This window comes from Stigmatopora argus, chromosome 22 (assembly GCF_051989625.1).
Source record: "Stigmatopora argus isolate UIUO_Sarg chromosome 22, RoL_Sarg_1.0, whole genome shotgun sequence".
Lineage (NCBI taxonomy): Eukaryota > Metazoa > Chordata > Actinopteri > Syngnathiformes > Syngnathidae > Stigmatopora > Stigmatopora argus.
This window is the reverse complement of record NC_135408.1, coordinates 6,350,164-6,367,106: the sequence shown is the minus strand read 5'-3', so window position 1 is coordinate 6,367,106 and position 16,943 is coordinate 6,350,164. Positions and strand designations below refer to the sequence as shown.

Genomic DNA, 16,943 nt, shown 5'->3' with positions numbered 1-16,943 from the left:
GCTAGAAATGCCCCCTAGTGGATATTATCTAATATTGACGCATAATGTAAGAGTGTACAAACTCATTTTTGAAAAAATTAAAACCTGGGTTGAACACTTTAAATTGCCCCTAGGTATGCAATTGGCAGCCCACCAATTCAGGGTACCTGCTAGGGTAGGCTCCAGCACCCCCCAACCCGCAACCCTTGCGAGGATAAACGGTATGGAAAATGAATGACTAAAAATATGTATTGAATAGAATGGTAAGGGAAAATATGCACAAATAATGTAATACTATACAATAACACCCTTGTTTTACACCATATTTGTATATACACACACACAGAAATGTACCATCCTGCTTTGTACTGTGCATCCCTCCCCCATCACATCTGCTCCTCCCCGGGATTACAGTACAAATTGTGTATGTGTGTGTGTGTGTGTATGTTTAGTGGGGGTAACACAAATGTAATGTGCTCTCTAAAAGGTTAACCAATGAGGGTGCACAGATGCAGGGATTAACCAATCACACCACATGATGGGGAGGGGGGGGCTGGACGAGATTAGAGTGAGCACGGAGTGGGATTAGGTCAACGCTGAGTGCAAAAAAATGCTTTGCCAGTAGACTTGTCTCCTTGAAATTCATCATGGAACTATTAGAGAAAATAGTCAGTTACAGCCCGTGCAATGCAACAAATGGAATCTGGTTTTATTATACATTTGAAGATTACAACACTTTGGCGTGATCCATTCATGTCAATTTAGTGTACATCTACAATGATTTAACAAGCCCTCTACTCAGCTACACAATGAAATTAAACACAAATAAAATCAAAATTGAAAACATGGCAGATTTAATGCCTTTAAAATCTGGTAAAATCTACTGTAAATATTGGACAGACAGCATTTTGCAACATAACTTTAGCGACATGTTGTATATGTTTAATGTTTGCGTGGCGGTATTCGGGTCATGGTGGGATTACCGAATTGTCAAAGGAGGAGGGAAGCTAAATTTGAAAGAAGGGAAATGTTAAAGCCATGTGAATCAGAAAGTAGAAAGCCATATAGTAGCTGTCAAACACACACAAATGGCAGGAAATAAAAGGAAAGAAATAAAAAGGAGAAACAAGGAGGAAGTAAAAACAAAACAAAAAAGGAAGGAGCGGAGGTGAGAGACAGAAAGAGAGGAGGACAGGGCAATAATCCCAACTAATTCACTTAGGGCATTGCTGAAGGGAGACTAAGAGGATTGGGACCCTTCCAGAATCAGATCAACTAAAATAACCAAGACAGACCAAGGAAATGACGAACATGTTGCTTTGGGCCTGAACAGAACATGACGTGTTCATACTGACCTGTAACTAAGTGGAACAAACTATTTCAGGGTGGACCGACACCTGAGAAATGATTATTATCAGTGCACGAAAATGTAGAGAGTAGACCACTTTGAATAAAATACACAACTACAAACAGGAGATCCTAAATGTCACCCAACAAACCGATTTGGGTAATGACACTAAACGCAAAACACTGTAGAACGCAAGATAAATACTCGACAATATAGAGTCAATCAAGATTCAACAAATGACATCAAATGAAAGAAAAACAAAGAAAATAAACGATGGATTGCAAAGTATTATTTGGGACTAGAAAATGCATGGGTATTCTTTCCTCATTTTTTGTCAAATTCTGGTGGAACAGTAAATACTTAAGACACTTTCTGTTGATTTTTTAGGTGTGTTGGGATTTGGGGTCACATTTCGGGATCAATTCCCATTGGTGTTGTATCATTTCCTTTTGAAAAATGAATGAGCGCTAATAGACATATTTGTCGTGGGGCTGGGTAGTGGAAAATTAAGTTTGAAAAATCAACATTGATCAAAAACATGTATTCTGGTTAACAGTTCAAAATCCATTGGGATTTACTGGGTAATGGTATATGTGGGGGGAGTTTAGCTTCTTCAAAGCATCCCCCTCAAAATAATGGCATATTACCTCCAATGGAGACTCCAGCTCGTTAGGACTAAATATGGGGCAAGTGTGGAGAGAGTCGCCTGCCACTCGCTACGCTGATTGCCGGAATGCCTTTAAAAAGGGAGGCGGAATCGGTTTAAATGAAAGTCAAGCAATATGCGAGGCTTTTTTTGATCTGTCGGTTAGAAACGATTATGTTTGTACGGTCTGGCAGCGCCTCACAAATGGATTCCAAATCCAAAATGGTTTGAAGAGAAAAGCTTCTCCACCATGCTAGCCAGAAAGTGAACTGATATAAAAGAAGAACAGCAGCACTAAAAGACTAAGACTGATCTTCTCTAGAGGACCTGGAACTTCCAGGAGTTTTGGTCCTTATGATCCAGGCAGTCCATTGTGGTGAAGCCCAGTTTCCAGGCCTGCTGGTCCTTGTAGTCCAGGCAGTCCACCGAGGTGAAGCCCAGGGAGGAGGCGGTGCTGTAGCCCTGTGAAGACAGCGAGGCCGGGGACTGACTTAGGGAGCCCCCCATGGAGGGCACGGTGATGGGGCTGAGAGCGCCGCCGGTGCCCGAAAGCTGCGAGTGCATGGGGGACAAGTAGGCGCTGCAGTCCAGGCCCGTGAAGTAAGAGGTGGTGCTGGCGTAGCCTTGGCCGTAGGCCGACGGCTGCCCGTAGCTCATGGGGTAAGGGGAGGGCCGCTGCATGCAGGGGGCCGTGGAGGAGGCCAGGGGGTCTGGGAGAGGGGAGATCGCCGGGCTCCAGATGGACACCGCCGTGTTCCCGTTAGCGGAACTGTGGACCAGGCCGGAGCCCGACTGGGCCGACGAGGGGCTGAAGGAGCCGGGAGGGTTGGGAACCGGATCGGGGGCGCTGGTCTCCTGCGCCGGGGAGGCCTTCTTCTTGGGCGGCCGGGGTTTGGACTGCCCGCTGCTCTGCTGCTGCTGCTGACGACACTTGGCGCGCCGGTTCTTGAACCACACCTGTGCAAAAACTCAAGTTTTTCCTTCCAGTTGACCCAGGGTGAGTCACTCCTGTACTATTGAACATTAAATGCCTAAATGTAATATGTATGCATGCGTTATCAGCTCAAATTTGAAAATGGTCCAACTCTCCTATGACATGGGCCACCATGCATTTTTGGTTTCTTTTCAAGGGGTGATGGGTATTATGCTTGCCTACTAACCTGCAGATTAGCATCATAATCATTCCCTTTTGGTTTTAGGTCTGGGTTTTTAATGGGGCCCACACCCAGACACATGCTGACTTCTGACTTTTAATATACTTTAAACAGTGACAGAACACACTAACACTGGCCTATTTGTAGTTATTCCACTATTATAAGGGATTCCAGTGTTATGTTGCATCTTGCTTGGCTACCAGGCAGTCATAGTTCATTTAAACTTGTAACCTAATATCAACTCAAAAATGAATTCATTAATTTTATACGCCATTTCTGTTCAAAGTTGCATGTCAATCAACCTCATGATCAACTCTGAAATAAATATTTTAAATATTATCACCTCTAGTTCCCTCCAAATCCATTTTCTTTCGCTTATTTAACCTATTCAATGTTAGGTTTAGTTCCTTTTGGTGGCGATTACTGGGAGTCTATAGCTTCATTTTTTTACTCTACCTGCACACGTGACTCAGGCAGGTTGATTTTGAGGGCCACTTCCTCCCTCATGAAGATGTCCGGGTAGCGGGTTTTGGAGAACAGAGCCTCCAGGATGTCCAATTGTGTTCTAGTGAAGGTGGTCCTCTCCCTTCGCTGCTTTCTGGGCGTGGCTGCAAATCAAAAGGACAAAAAAGGAGTCATTTGAGTTCACATGATTTGGTCGTTGTTGTTTTTTCGCCGATTGTCTTTTCAAACGTTACAACCAACGTACAGACCGTTCGAAAACTCCCGTTGTGATCTTGACTTTGCTGCGGGGACCGTTTTGCGAGTATTTATTTGCTCATTATACTTAAATATTCAAGTCCACGGCGTCAGTTTCCCCCTAAGAGGGAAAAAACTTTACTCGCTTGAGTTAAGTTTGCTCAGTCAAAGTCCCGATTATTTGTCCTTCAGGGTGACACGGCCAAACGCCTCAAAATATTTGTTTCAGAACGAGTCAAGTGAGGAAGACGTGGGGAGGAGGTTTCGTCCTACCAAAGTTTCTCAACCTCATGCCAAGTGTCATTTAACTGTCTACTTTGGAGGATTAACTGGAGATGCAAATTAAAATATAAAACAGCGTCAAACCTGATCTGATTTATGGTTTGATCGAAACTGCTTTTATTATTTTCAATAATAGCCTGAATATTTGAAGGCCGTAATACTCAATGGCCGCCATCAACGACGCTAGAATTCCGATCGTCCGTTTCGACTTATAGAGGCTGACGGCAATCATTTGTGAAAGATTTACAGAATATTCTCCCATTTGAAATGAATTAGTGTGAATGGCAGGCAATGAGTTAACTAAATTTTCATCACCATTTTATAAATTCACAATTCTATAGATAGATTATGAAGGAATACTATTACATCTTCAGCTTTTCTCATTAGAGACCGCCACAGCGAATCAAGTTTTTCTGCTTCCAATTACATAAATAAATAATTATTGATAATTAACTGAAACAAAATCAAATTATAATTGACATATGCACATCATATACGCCGTACTTCTTTCTATACTAGATGTTAATATTGTGACCTACATGACCCAAAATGTAAATGTAAATTGTAATTTATTTTTGTTTTCTCTCTAAAGGGTGAAATGCTCCTGTTATGTTACTGATTTTTTTCGCACTTATTTTAAATTTGATTAACCTTAACAAATTAGTTAATGGTTAAAAGTATAGTTAACTTTTTATTTCCAAATATATTAACAATAATAATAGTAATAATAATAATAATTCGGCCTGCACTTAGTTACTTTAAAAACAGCCCGTTCTGGACAATATGGTGTTTTGTCAATTCAAGAAAAACATTAAAATACATTTTTAAATAAATAAATACATTAAAAAAATTCTTTTGAGGCAATGCGGAAAATAATGGATTTGAAATACTCAGATTATATTTAAAAATCAAACATTTTTAGGAGGGATTGCATTCGTTTGAGGGTATTATCATGTAGATTTACGCAAACACTGCACGAACGAAAATAGCACAAATACGTGTTGCACATGAAAAAGCAAGTTTTTTTAAAAACTTACACGGATAAGCGACGGTTGTATGCAGCACATCCATCCCTGGGCCTGGCAAATTTAACCCATTCATGGTGTAATGGGGTTGTTTTATGTAGGACATCATCTTGTCAGCAGCCTCTTTAATCCGCTCGCTTTTTCTGAGTGCTGGTGGACCAACGACGATCACTGTCACACTGCCTCTCCGTGATTTAAAGCTGCCCTCTTTGGGGGGCGGCGAAAAAAAGGGGGGACTTTTTGAAAGTCAATTAAAAGTATGATGGCTGGGGGGCGAGCATCGTCCGAGCTGTTGACTTCTTCTCCCTTGGCGAACAGGTGTCGCTGGCCGCAGTTGGCCTCGTCCACTAGAGGAGAGCACGTTCGAATGACTACTTTCGGCCGTACTGGCTGCTAATTAGTAGAGGAGTTTGGCCTTAAACTCCGCCCACCGCTCGCACGCAAGCGCGGATACGACAGGTTGGGCACCCTTGCGCTCATTTACAGTGAATGAACGGAAGTCATCATAAAACTACCCTATAAATCAGGGATAGGGAACCTATGGCTCGGGAGCCACATGTGGCTCTTTTGATGGGTGCATCTGGCTCTTTGCTAACCTGTGAGCTAAAATATGGAAATCGCTGTTGACAGAAGTGAGATATTACATTTAGAACTGCTTTAATCTTCATTTTTTTTGCTTTAATCTTCATTTTTTTTGCAGTAGACTCTTCTGGAATGCACCCTCTCATTGATAAGCAACAGCATAAGAATCTTTTAAAAAATATTAAGTTTTTTCCACTTTAAAAGTGGTGAAATTACAAAAAAATTGAAAAGGCACTCGTTTACATGTATGTATTTTGACTTTTAAATTTGTAGTATGGCTCACAAGGAATAACATTTGAAAATATAAATTGTTTGAGGCTCTCTTCGTCAAAAAGGTTCCCGACCCCTGCTATAAATCAACGAATAAGAAGAGAATTGATTGCATCACCCAATGCACCTTGCAATGGCAAGCAAAAAATACATTAAAACTATTTGCCAATTGTTGCTTGTATCGGAATCCAAATTAATACTTTTTCTTTTCATTTTCTGAACCGCTTTATCATCATTAGGGTCGCTGGGGGTGCTGGAGACTCCCAGCTGACTCCAGGTCAGAGGTGGGGGACACCCTGAATTGGTGGCCAGCCAATCACAGGACACAAGGAGACAGATAACCATTCACACACACACACACACTCATACCTAGTGGCAATTTAGAGTGTCCAATCAGCCTACCATGCATGTTTTTTTGGGAATGTGGGAAGGAACCGGAGTACCCGGAGGAAACCCACGCAGGGGAGAACTTGCAAAATCTGACCTGGATGTGAACCCAGGACCCTAGAGCTGCTTTGATTTGTGCCTCCCAAATACTTTGAAATATATATTTTTAGACAGTTTATTCTAACTGTACATTTTCAACAATGTGTATAACGTAAATTGACGGGTGTCAAATTATTTTTTATCGTAGGTCAAATGGTAGGAAATGTGCGGCTGCTTTTACTATTTGACTATAATTACTCACTAATCGATTGCTGAATGCACAACTATTTTGAAACTTGATTAATTGTTTGGAGGCAAAGTTGACTAAATGTCCAAATCCCTTAATAAAAAATAAAAAATACAAAAGGGGAAAAGACCGTAAGGAATTTTATTTTGAATTTTTGTTGTTTGTTAATCTTGCCTTTTGTAAATGAGGTAAATGGTCTTTTAATTTTCCTTCTTAATTTGGATATATACTAGGCTAAAGCTCACTTTTTTGTACATCTTGAAAATACTATCTGTGACATAAAAGTAGTTTGATTTAAAATATGATTACATATTGTAAATGCTCAATCAACTCAAGAGCAAACACTTGTTTGGGTTAAAATGTTCAAAGTACGTATTTTTTGTGAAATATACAATCATTCATGTATTGTAACAAAAGATAACTCTTAATGGACTGTATACATGAAGCGTTTGAGTCAGAGGAGACTTTTATTCTGAATAAATGTGTCCATGTCAACATATCCACTGTGTATGTGGATGGGTATAAATGACATCACAAAATAGCCACGCCTTACATTATTTGTGCACTAGTAGTGCTTTAATAAATTCACTAGTTTCATACTCCAATACTTGGGACTGGAAAATCATATGCATGAAATTCATAATTAGTGAATAGTTGGAAAACATTTCTAGATTTGTACTGCATACAATTAAATTTAAGTTCAAAAGGATTTGCAAATTATCATATCATGTAATACAATGTTTTAATCAACGCCCCACTTTAATGAAATTTGGAATTGTGTTTTAATCATCGTTTAATATTTCCTTGGCTTAATGGTATTTATGTTCATGTTTGTTGTAATGAACTCATATCTTAAGGTACAATAAACGTCAATTAGAGCAAATTATATATTTTGAGTATTGGATACCATGATAACATCACAAGCTCAACTTTAATGTTCCTGATTAAATTTCATATCCAAACCCTTCATCGCCGGAAAAAAAAAGTTTCCACTGTAATAATGCGCTACAATAAGACTGCGACATCAGATTGTTTTACACAAAACAACTGTAGTATTCCTATTTTCTCAGTGTCGCCCTGAAGAACAAACACCCAGTCGTACAAACCCGGCAAAGCTCATTTGATTTATCATAATATGCTTTATCTGAAAAGTCTCTTATCACCAGATAAAGGGAGGAAAGACAGAGCAATCCGTTCAGTGGTGAAGCCGGGACTGCAGCTGAAAGGAACTATTCCTGCGCAAAAGTGCAAAAAGAAGAGAATTTGGACAGAGAGATGAAAAAATGTTGCGGAAGGCACGATGGAAGGAGGAGGAAAAAAAATAGCCGCATGCAAGAAAACTGCCGCACACTATGGACGCATCTTATTGGACCATTTCATCTCAACTGAAAAATTGAAGAGGAAAAACTTTGGATTGTTGCAGTTTTGTAAATCTTAAAAGTATAGTGCAATAGGTAAATACATAGGCTCCATTTGTTAGTGATTTATCTGAATGTGTTATAACTATTTGACCTTTTTCACATTTGAATAATAATGCATACTAGGCAAGCATAGGGAACAAAATAATGCTCTAAATTCCTGTATATTTGAATTGGTAAAGTATTTTTACATGATTGTCATCATACAATTGATAAAACGGAGTGAGTTTGAGATTTATGCAGATTTTGTTGTAAATCAAATTTACATCTCAATGACAATTAAATGTATATTCTGCATACATGTCAATTTTTATTTTTGTGTAGAACACCAGTGGGTCATCATATCTTAGTTCTACAGCAACAAACAAGTGTAGAGGACTGAGCTGCGCTAATCCTTGTCGGACTATACCCTCCCCTAAAGATGCACTAAAAGCAACACACGGGCAATGATGCAAGCAAGGGCTTTAATTTATGAAAGCTCATCATACGAAGAACAACTGCTGTTTTAAATCTGGGGAAAGCATCCATAAGAACAGGCCCGATATGTGAGCGCAGACGTGGAAAGTAGAGGAAACAAACAGGTATGGGCAGGGGTCAGAACGGAAGGACAAGGAAGAAGCAGGTGAAGGGGCAACCGAGAAGATGGGGGAGGTTCCCATTTCTCGTCCCCACTGACACACTGCTGCGGTTAATCCAGATTAGAGTGTCTAAAGCAGGTCGGCTAAATCTGCAGGCCAGCCAGCAATACAGAGGCTGCTGTCAGTCCCAATCACTCACTCGGCACATACACGCACACGCCGTTAATCTCCTCTCTGCAAACCAGGTGCCACCAGCAGCTCAGCATGGACTGACACCGGTCAACCCCCTCCATTTTGAGTCCTATTCTAGTCCTAGTCTACATTTAACAAACACGCATCATCACATACTGTGGATATTCTTTTTACGCATTTATATAAGGATGCCTGATCTCATCTTGATATGTCAATCATCATATCTGGCAATACTGTACAATTCCAATACGTAATCTTATTTTTCCAGAAGTTTATTCAAGATTTACTGTTACAAATGGGTAGAGAAGCCAAATATTTTCCTCAATTAAGAGTATTGGTTACTTAAAAATAATATTACACCCGTAAAAGTAGTCATGGAAAAAATCTACAAGTAAAGTATTTGGTGAAAAGAATACATAACTGCTTAGAATATGTGATTTTTTTTTTAAATTTAACAATAGACTGGCAATGGTATATTGTTTTTCTTAGCATTTATTTATACTGCTATTATTGTACTGCACTGTAAATTATGACATGACCATTATAGGCCAAAAAATAGCAAAACTTTAATTAAAATGCTCATATCTCTGGTTTTCTGTGGTCTAGCATAATGTTGATGGTAGCACTCAAGTCGGTAATTATTTTAGGGGCGCTTTAAAGACGCCACGTGATTGAACAAGCCGGCATGAGCATAAGACCTCCGACTGTGTGTTGCCATGTGACTGTATTGTTACGTCTGGTTGGTACAATGGATTCGTGATTATTGTTGCAAGGTCTCATTGGTAAAAATGATGCAGCCCCAGTGGGCATCCGGTGTAAAAATAAAATAATAATATGTACAATAAAGAGCAAAAATGTAAAAAGTGAATTGTAGCCTTAAGTAGAGTAGTAATTCTTTTTCTCAAATCAATTCCAGTAAAATTAAAAAGTATGGTTTGGGCAAAACTACTCTTCGAAGTATTGTAAAATAGGAGTCGTTTTTCATTAAAATGTACTATAGTTAATGAAAGAATAAAGTAATGATCGCATATTTTTCCCTACAACATAAAAAACAACACAATCCTACAATCTACTGGAATAAACCAAAATAGGCCATACAGATTGAGTTTTGCAAGCCCCTCTTAAATAAATGTCTTTTAAAATATTGTTTCATGTCTACAGAGTCCGCCATAATTAACTACATATTTTCTCAAGTGGTTAGTCCACAGTTCTGGGGCTGATGGTTTGATCCCAGGTTGTTCCTCACTTTGTGATGTCATGTCTGTTGGGGTTTGGTGGTTGGGTGTCGTTTTCCTTGTGTGTCCAGTCCGCGTGATTGGACATGAGTGTTACCTGCTGTCTCCTTTCTGGCTGTCCTTCCCTTGTGTCACCCTAGCATTTGTCATTATCATCAACCCCTGTCTGTGTATTTAAACCCTGTGTTTTTGTGTGTCTGTGTGCAGGTATTTTCTGTGTATTGTTATGTTGCCTTTTGTCAGTGTGCATCTCCTCGTCTATCTTTCCCCGGTCAGTTAATTTTTAGTTTCTACAACCAAAGCAAATGTCATTCATTAATTTATTTAAGGCTCACGGGGGGTGCGGGAGCCTATCCCAGCTAACTCCGGGCACAAGGTGGGCATAAGGAAACACAACCATTTATGCCCATACTCATACCTAGGGGCAATTTAGAGTGTTCAACCAGCCTACCCTGGATGTTTTGGGGATGTGGGAGGAAACCGGATTACCCAGAGAAAACCCAAGCAAGCCCAGGGAGAGCATCCAAACTGCACACAGTGACAACGCACCTGTAATGCAACACCTCGACCCCCGAACTGTATGGGCGACGCGATTATCACTCCTCCACCGGGCCGGAAAGTAAAAATCTTATTCTAGCTATATTTTATTTACTTGTGAGTGCATGTCAGCATAATGAGTCAGGAGTTGCAGTGTGAGCTGAGGTGTGTCAGTGGGGAGGATGAGTGATTACAATCGACAGTAATCCTGCAGATGGATTAGCAGGTGGTATTAAGAGAAGTGGGGGTGTAGCACACTGTCACCTCTGAACTATCACAATATGGAGCAGCAGTTCACCAAAGCCTCACCTCCGTCTGCTTTGCAACTTAAACTACTTTATAACACACGAATTAAATGACCAGACACAAGTGAGGGGTCAATATTTGTTGAGGAGGAGAAAGTCCCATAATATGATAAAAGGCGTAATAATAATTGAAAAGCCACAACTCTACTTTCAAAACTTTGTCAACAGGTATGTACTGTAAAAATACATATGTACTGATTCCGCAATTCTATTCTAGAATATATGAATACTTACCTGTTCTTTATGGAGTTTTTTTTAGTTCCCCTATGAAATTGAAAATAAGTACTCTTCCTATGGCCAACATGCAAGTAAAAAGTACCCAAAGTAACAATACTGTATTTTCTAGATGATAAATTGCACCTATTTTTTTTATACTGCCTGAGCCTGCAACTTAAACTCAGGGGTGACTTATATAATGTTAAGATATGGAATTTTACATCTTCTGATTGATGCCAGTGGCTGCCAAGTTATGGAACCTTACCGAACATCACTGAATATTATATAGTAATTTTATTTAACAAATTAGTTTCTATGCACATTTTTATTTTAAGTCTATGATTTTGCATGTGTCAATTCCAATAGGCTTCAGCAGTGCAGTCCAGTGACAATATAAATACAGTGGTACCTCTACTTACAAAATTAATTCATTACAGAAATGGTTTCAGAATTTAGATTTGAAACACATTTTACATGTCAAACCTCTAATTTGTTCTAAAGTTCCAATACTATCCTCAAAAGCCTTTTTAAAATGATAAAAGTATACAATTTTTGTATGTAATATGCTCAAAACACAAAAAAAGAGGGGAAAAAGTTAAGATTAAAATTAATAAGACATGCAAAGACATTTTCCATTGGGCTGATGGGCGAAGTTATTTAATAGTATTGTATATACACACACACATATATATATATATATATATATATATATATATATATATATATATATATATATATATATATATATATATATATATAGTTGCTGAAGTCATTTCTTATTGAAAGTAAAAATATTTATTCTCAACGACAGATTCTAAATATACAGTTGTAGTTTTCTTTTCTCGACTTTAATAGAATAGAGGTTAAACCTGCAGTTGAGGAATAAACAAATGGATTTTGAATTTTCACTGACATCTGCTGGTCAGATAGTAATAGTTGCTAGTTTTTGAGTACATACTTGAAAAGCAAAATCCTTCTGAGATTTTGAAGCTCAGGGGGATCGAAGGAAGCCTCCACACAAACAAACAAAAGCATGAAATATTCAATTTATCTGGATAATGACGAGATGAAAAGATTCAGGTACAAACGCATTGGACCAGAGGAGGGCGCTAGTGCTCTATACACGTAGCTGTCAACTGCTGTAAAAAACAAGAAGAAGAAAAGGTAGCAGTAGTAGAAGAAAAAGAACAACAACAACAAAAAGAAAAGAAAATAGACTTTATATTATGTTAAAGTCAAGAGTATTTCGTTGCAATTGAGCAGACAGTTTAGAAAATAAAATGAGCTACAAAGGTATGAATAATTAACGTCCTTGGTGGAGTCTCCCTGGACAGCTTGAACATTGGAGACATTTTTTTTATGTGTTCATCATGGACCGAGAGTTGTATCCCTTCGCAGAGGACAGTTTTAGCCGCTTCCCATCTCAAAGCAATATTTATGGACTTTGTCAGGCAGGGGAGCATGAGCTTCTAGCGGCTACACTTAAAGGAAAGGTGGTCAGCTTCACGTACCAGGAACTACAGCAGAAAATAAGACCAGTGGCAAAAGAGGTCCAGTTCACCTACATACCAGGTAAACCCCATACTACCTCGATACCTAAAAATGCAAAGTGTACAAGGTCACATATGTTTGTCAACGATATTTTAGGAACTAAATAATAAATAAAATTTCTGTCATAATGCACTGCTCATTGAGCATCCAAACAAGAACTGATTGCACTTTTGCCAATCTGTCCTAGTTGATGCAGAGATTGTGTCAATTGACGCGTTCAATAAGTCTTCGCCTAAAAGTGGCCTTGTGGTTGGCATCACATTCATAAAGGTATGTTTATCTGTAACAAGACATTTTATTGAGTGGAACATTTGAATTAATGTTACCTTTGGACAGGACTCAGGTGACAAAGCCACCCCTTTCCTGAACATCTACTGTGACTATGAGCCTGGTTCAGAGTTCAACCTAGAATCTATTGCACGTGAGTAAATACATTCCCATATTTTCAATCACTTTTTTTCAAATTATGCTTTGTAAATTGCTATTCATTGGCCTATCTGGACAGAAAGTTGCCTCAATCTGGAATTGCAGTTCACACCTTTCCAGCTGTATCACACAGAGTAAGTTACAGTTCATACTGATTTAATTACAATTGAGAATACATCAAGTTTATTTACCAATTGGGGGATATTTGATTTCATTTGATATTTTGCAACTTGGAACATCATAGCTTTTTGTAACCTGAGTATTTTGTACGTAAAAGCATTCGTAAGTAGAGGTACAACTACAAATTCTTTACAAATCATACAATGGGATTTCCTGATAATTGTTTTTTTTCCTAATTTTATTTTATAGTTGAGGTACATCTTTGATGAAAATGATGTGCCTCCTTTATTCTTTTAAGTAAGAATACTTAAACAATTGATAGCTGACCAAATATTATTTGCCCTTCTGTATGAGCCGATTTCTTTGCATATTCACAAAAATAAAGAGATTTTTATTAAAACCCCAGTAGCTACCAAACTTCCATTCTCTGGTGGTCCACTCAATATTTACACAAAATAATATGCAAACTTTATTTAAATATACTTTTGGGGTCTTTTTTTAGAGTGCAAAGCGATGACGGCGGGAGAGAGACTGTATTTCTACTTAGTGGTCACGACCAGAGAGTACATCTGTACAAGGAGGTGTGTGTGTATGCTTGAAAGTGCATTAGCATTTTACCTGATGCTAATTGCAACTTAGGTTGTAATTGCTGATTAAGGGATGTCAACACACTATCTTCTGCATCACTTTTCATCACAAATATTTAATTTCTAACACTGGAATTAAAATTATCACAATTTTAATTAATAGTATATTTTAACACGAACAATTCTGAATAAGTATTGTTCAAGTAAAACTATTTCCCATCATACACCAACACATATTGTGATTGCGTAAAAAGTCAAGTCAACCACAGCTTTTTGTTTTCGGCAGAATGCTTCTCTCCACCAGTTTGAAGAGCAGCCAGTGGAAAGACTCTTCCCAGAGCTAAAGCAATTGCCCAGCAAGTTAGTCTACCTTTATTTTGTTTTCACATGTATGGTTTAGGCCACAGGCGTCAAAATGGCGGCCCGGGGGCCAGATCCAATTCAGGGTGTTTTCTGCCTGGTGCTCAAATGTCAGCTGGGATAGGCTCCAGCACCCCCGTGACACTTGAGGATAAGCGGTAGAGAAGATTAATGAAAGAATATTTAAAGTTTTCTATTTTAGATTTAAATGTAAGAATTTTAAAGAGCATTTTTGTTCATTTTTAATAAATCTGCTCACTTTACATTTTTTGACAGTTGTCTCTCCTCACTCCCCATAGCGTGTTATGGATGGACATGTTGTGCATACCTGATGGCCAACGACTTTCAGCATTTGGCTGTCAGAATGGCTGTGTTGGACTGGCCGTGGTTAAACAGTATCAACCTGGTGAGTAATTTGCAAAAGATTAAACATTAGATTTGCTATTGTTTTGCAAATAAAAATAATTGTTAGATATTTCTAGATATTAGTATTGTACAAAACCCATTTCACTTACACTAACTTATTAGTGGAGAAAATGAATGGGTTATATAAATCAGTCCCACACATGACAATGTTGCATTTTCACGTATATTGTTGAATATACTTGGTGTGTTTTTAACAGAAGTTTTGCAGAGTTGGCGTGTTCAGTTTGACAGTCCAATCTCCATTGTACTGCTATTTCCTCTCAGCAGCCAAAAAGAGCTACTCAGTGGAGAAAAAGGTATCTAAAAAACACGAATGACCAATGGAGACAAACCATGAAGTTCCTGTAATTTTTATTCAGGTAGCGACAGTGAAGGATACAATCTACTCGTGACTAGTACGATAGAGATGGCAGTTGTCTACAGGTGATCTCTAAGTTTTGTTCATTAAAAGAAACCTGTTTTCTTGGTTTCTTGCAGGTTAATTTACAGTTTCTAACTTGTGTTTTTGTTTAGTCCTATTGCACCAAAGCATTTCAACAATAACACAACCTTGTTTTTGTGTTAAGAAATGTCCAGGACAAAGGCTTGTCCCAATCGCTATTCCTCGCTGAGAGTGACCAATGGGATGCAGTGCTTTGTGCTCTGGTTATTGATTTGGATTTTGATGGGCAGAAAGAAGTGCTGCTGGGAACATATGGACAGGTGAAAAAATGATAAGGCAAACTGTAGGCCCAACAAAATGTGTTACTGTAAAAATTACCTTGTGAATAACTGTTTATCAATCACCTGTGCAGGAGCTTCTCTGTTATAAATTCCAGCACGCAACAGCAGGAGAGGAGGGACATTTTCAGTTGTTGTGGCAACGGAGTTTTAAGAGTCCTCTGCTGTCAATCATCTACTTAGACCTGACGGGTGATGGTTTGAGAGAGCTGGCTATCCTCACGCTAAAGGGACTACATATCTTACAGGTGTGTGTGCAACTGTGCATCACACCAAAGTACTAGTCCGAGATTGCAATTTTAATGAAAGAAGCAAAGGCAATGTTCAGCACCTGTGGCGTAGATACGCCAACTCGGCAAAAGGAGTGGGGAAAAAAAGTGTATTGCTGACCTCAAATGATCACCTGGAGAATAATATCAAATACAACAATGTCTCTAAGGTTTAGCACAATCTGTTCCAGGATGCTGTGTCATCTTCAAATTCTGTCTTTCCCATTAATAATTCAATGTATTCCTGGGTAAAACTGTCAGCATAAGAAAGTGCAGATCTGCGTTCCAATTGGCTCCCCAGTCAATCATAAGGCACGTATAAAAGATTATAAAATATAGTAATTGATATTATTTACTGTAGCGATTCACTGAAAATCTGTTGGTTAAAGATTTTTAGGCAAAATAAGTGTATTTACCGTTTGACAGCAAAAGAATTTAATCACTAAAATAAGACAGGCGATCCGTAATATCGGGATGACGTAAGCAAAATTGTAAACAGTTTTCCTACCCACCTCGACTCAGAATTTAAAAGTAAAAATAAATGAGTGCATTTTTTTTGTCATCGAAGTATCAATGTTATATATACCTGAATGTTTTTCCTGGGGAAAAATAATGGTCAAATACTAACTTATATGTTTGTTCTGTGTCATTTTAGCATAGTCTCACCAGCACTGCTGATCTGGTGCTGAAACGTCTTGCCAAGAGGGTCGAAGCTCTGAATGTTGACTCCAAGCTTGAGCCAATTGAAGGTCGGAAAACGCACGAAACGGAAAAGGATTCATCTCAGGAAAACTTAAGACTTAATACATCTTCAAATTAGCGAAAGGTTTGTGTGCGTCTTTGACTCTCTAATACATGCATTTTTTAAAGTAGCATTATTTGTGCCTTTTTTTAGTTATATTTCATGTCTCCAAAAAAATTCACTGATAAGGATGTGTATTTATTTTTGCATTCTGGATTTAGAATGAGGCTTTGCGTCTGTCAGGTTGCAGAATGTTTGTATTAAATCAGACATTCCGTTTAGCTATAATGATGAGCACAATTTTAACCAGTTATCCAAAAACATATACATACAAGGGTTAAAAATCAAACCAGGATCAAAACATTTTATTCTAAAACGTTAATAATATTCCATTTTTAAGTTTGGAGGTGCATCAATGCCATTAAAAAATGTGGAATGTCTTTGTGTTTTGTTGATTTTGTGCTTTCTGATTCCGAATGCATTACATTATTATTTATATTGTTGAGGCTTTTTATAAATCCTGTTATTGAATTTGTATCACAGGTGGTCATGGTTTCGATCCCAGGTCGGTCCTGTGTGGAGTTTGCATGTTCTCCCCGGGCT

The 16,943-nt window shown here is 38.4% G+C and overlaps 2 protein-coding genes and 1 long non-coding RNA gene across 3 annotated transcripts; 2 read left to right on the top strand and 1 right to left on the bottom strand.

Moving 5' to 3' along the window:
- Nucleotides 1–662: 662 nt before the first annotated feature.
- On the bottom strand, nt 663–5,588 carry crx (cone-rod homeobox). The gene is made up of 3 exons (XM_077592499.1): nt 5,146–5,588; nt 3,584–3,735; nt 663–2,930 (listed from the first exon to the last, which is right to left on the bottom strand). Exons 1-3 carry the CDS (start codon nt 5,240–5,242, stop codon nt 2,292–2,294), a joined length of 888 nt encoding a protein of 295 aa, XP_077448625.1. The 5' UTR covers nt 5,243–5,588; the 3' UTR covers nt 663–2,291.
- LOC144068183 (uncharacterized) lies at nt 1,962–9,437 on the top strand. The gene is made up of 2 exons (XR_013298130.1): nt 1,962–2,970; nt 7,825–9,437. It is a non-coding gene; the product is annotated as an uncharacterized LOC144068183 (long non-coding RNA).
- A 2,823-nt stretch (nt 9,438–12,260) lies between these two features.
- kptn (kaptin (actin binding protein)) lies at nt 12,261–16,459 on the top strand. The gene is made up of 12 exons (XM_077592498.1): nt 12,261–12,711; nt 12,878–12,960; nt 13,027–13,111; nt 13,196–13,250; nt 13,739–13,817; nt 14,110–14,183; nt 14,483–14,589; nt 14,807–14,905; nt 14,969–15,032; nt 15,176–15,311; nt 15,404–15,577; nt 16,254–16,459. The coding sequence occupies exons 1-12, from the start codon at nt 12,510–12,512 to the stop codon at nt 16,416–16,418; spliced, it is 1,323 nt and encodes a 440-aa protein (XP_077448624.1). The 5' UTR covers nt 12,261–12,509; the 3' UTR covers nt 16,419–16,459.
- The last annotated feature ends 484 nt before the right edge of the window (nt 16,460–16,943 follow it).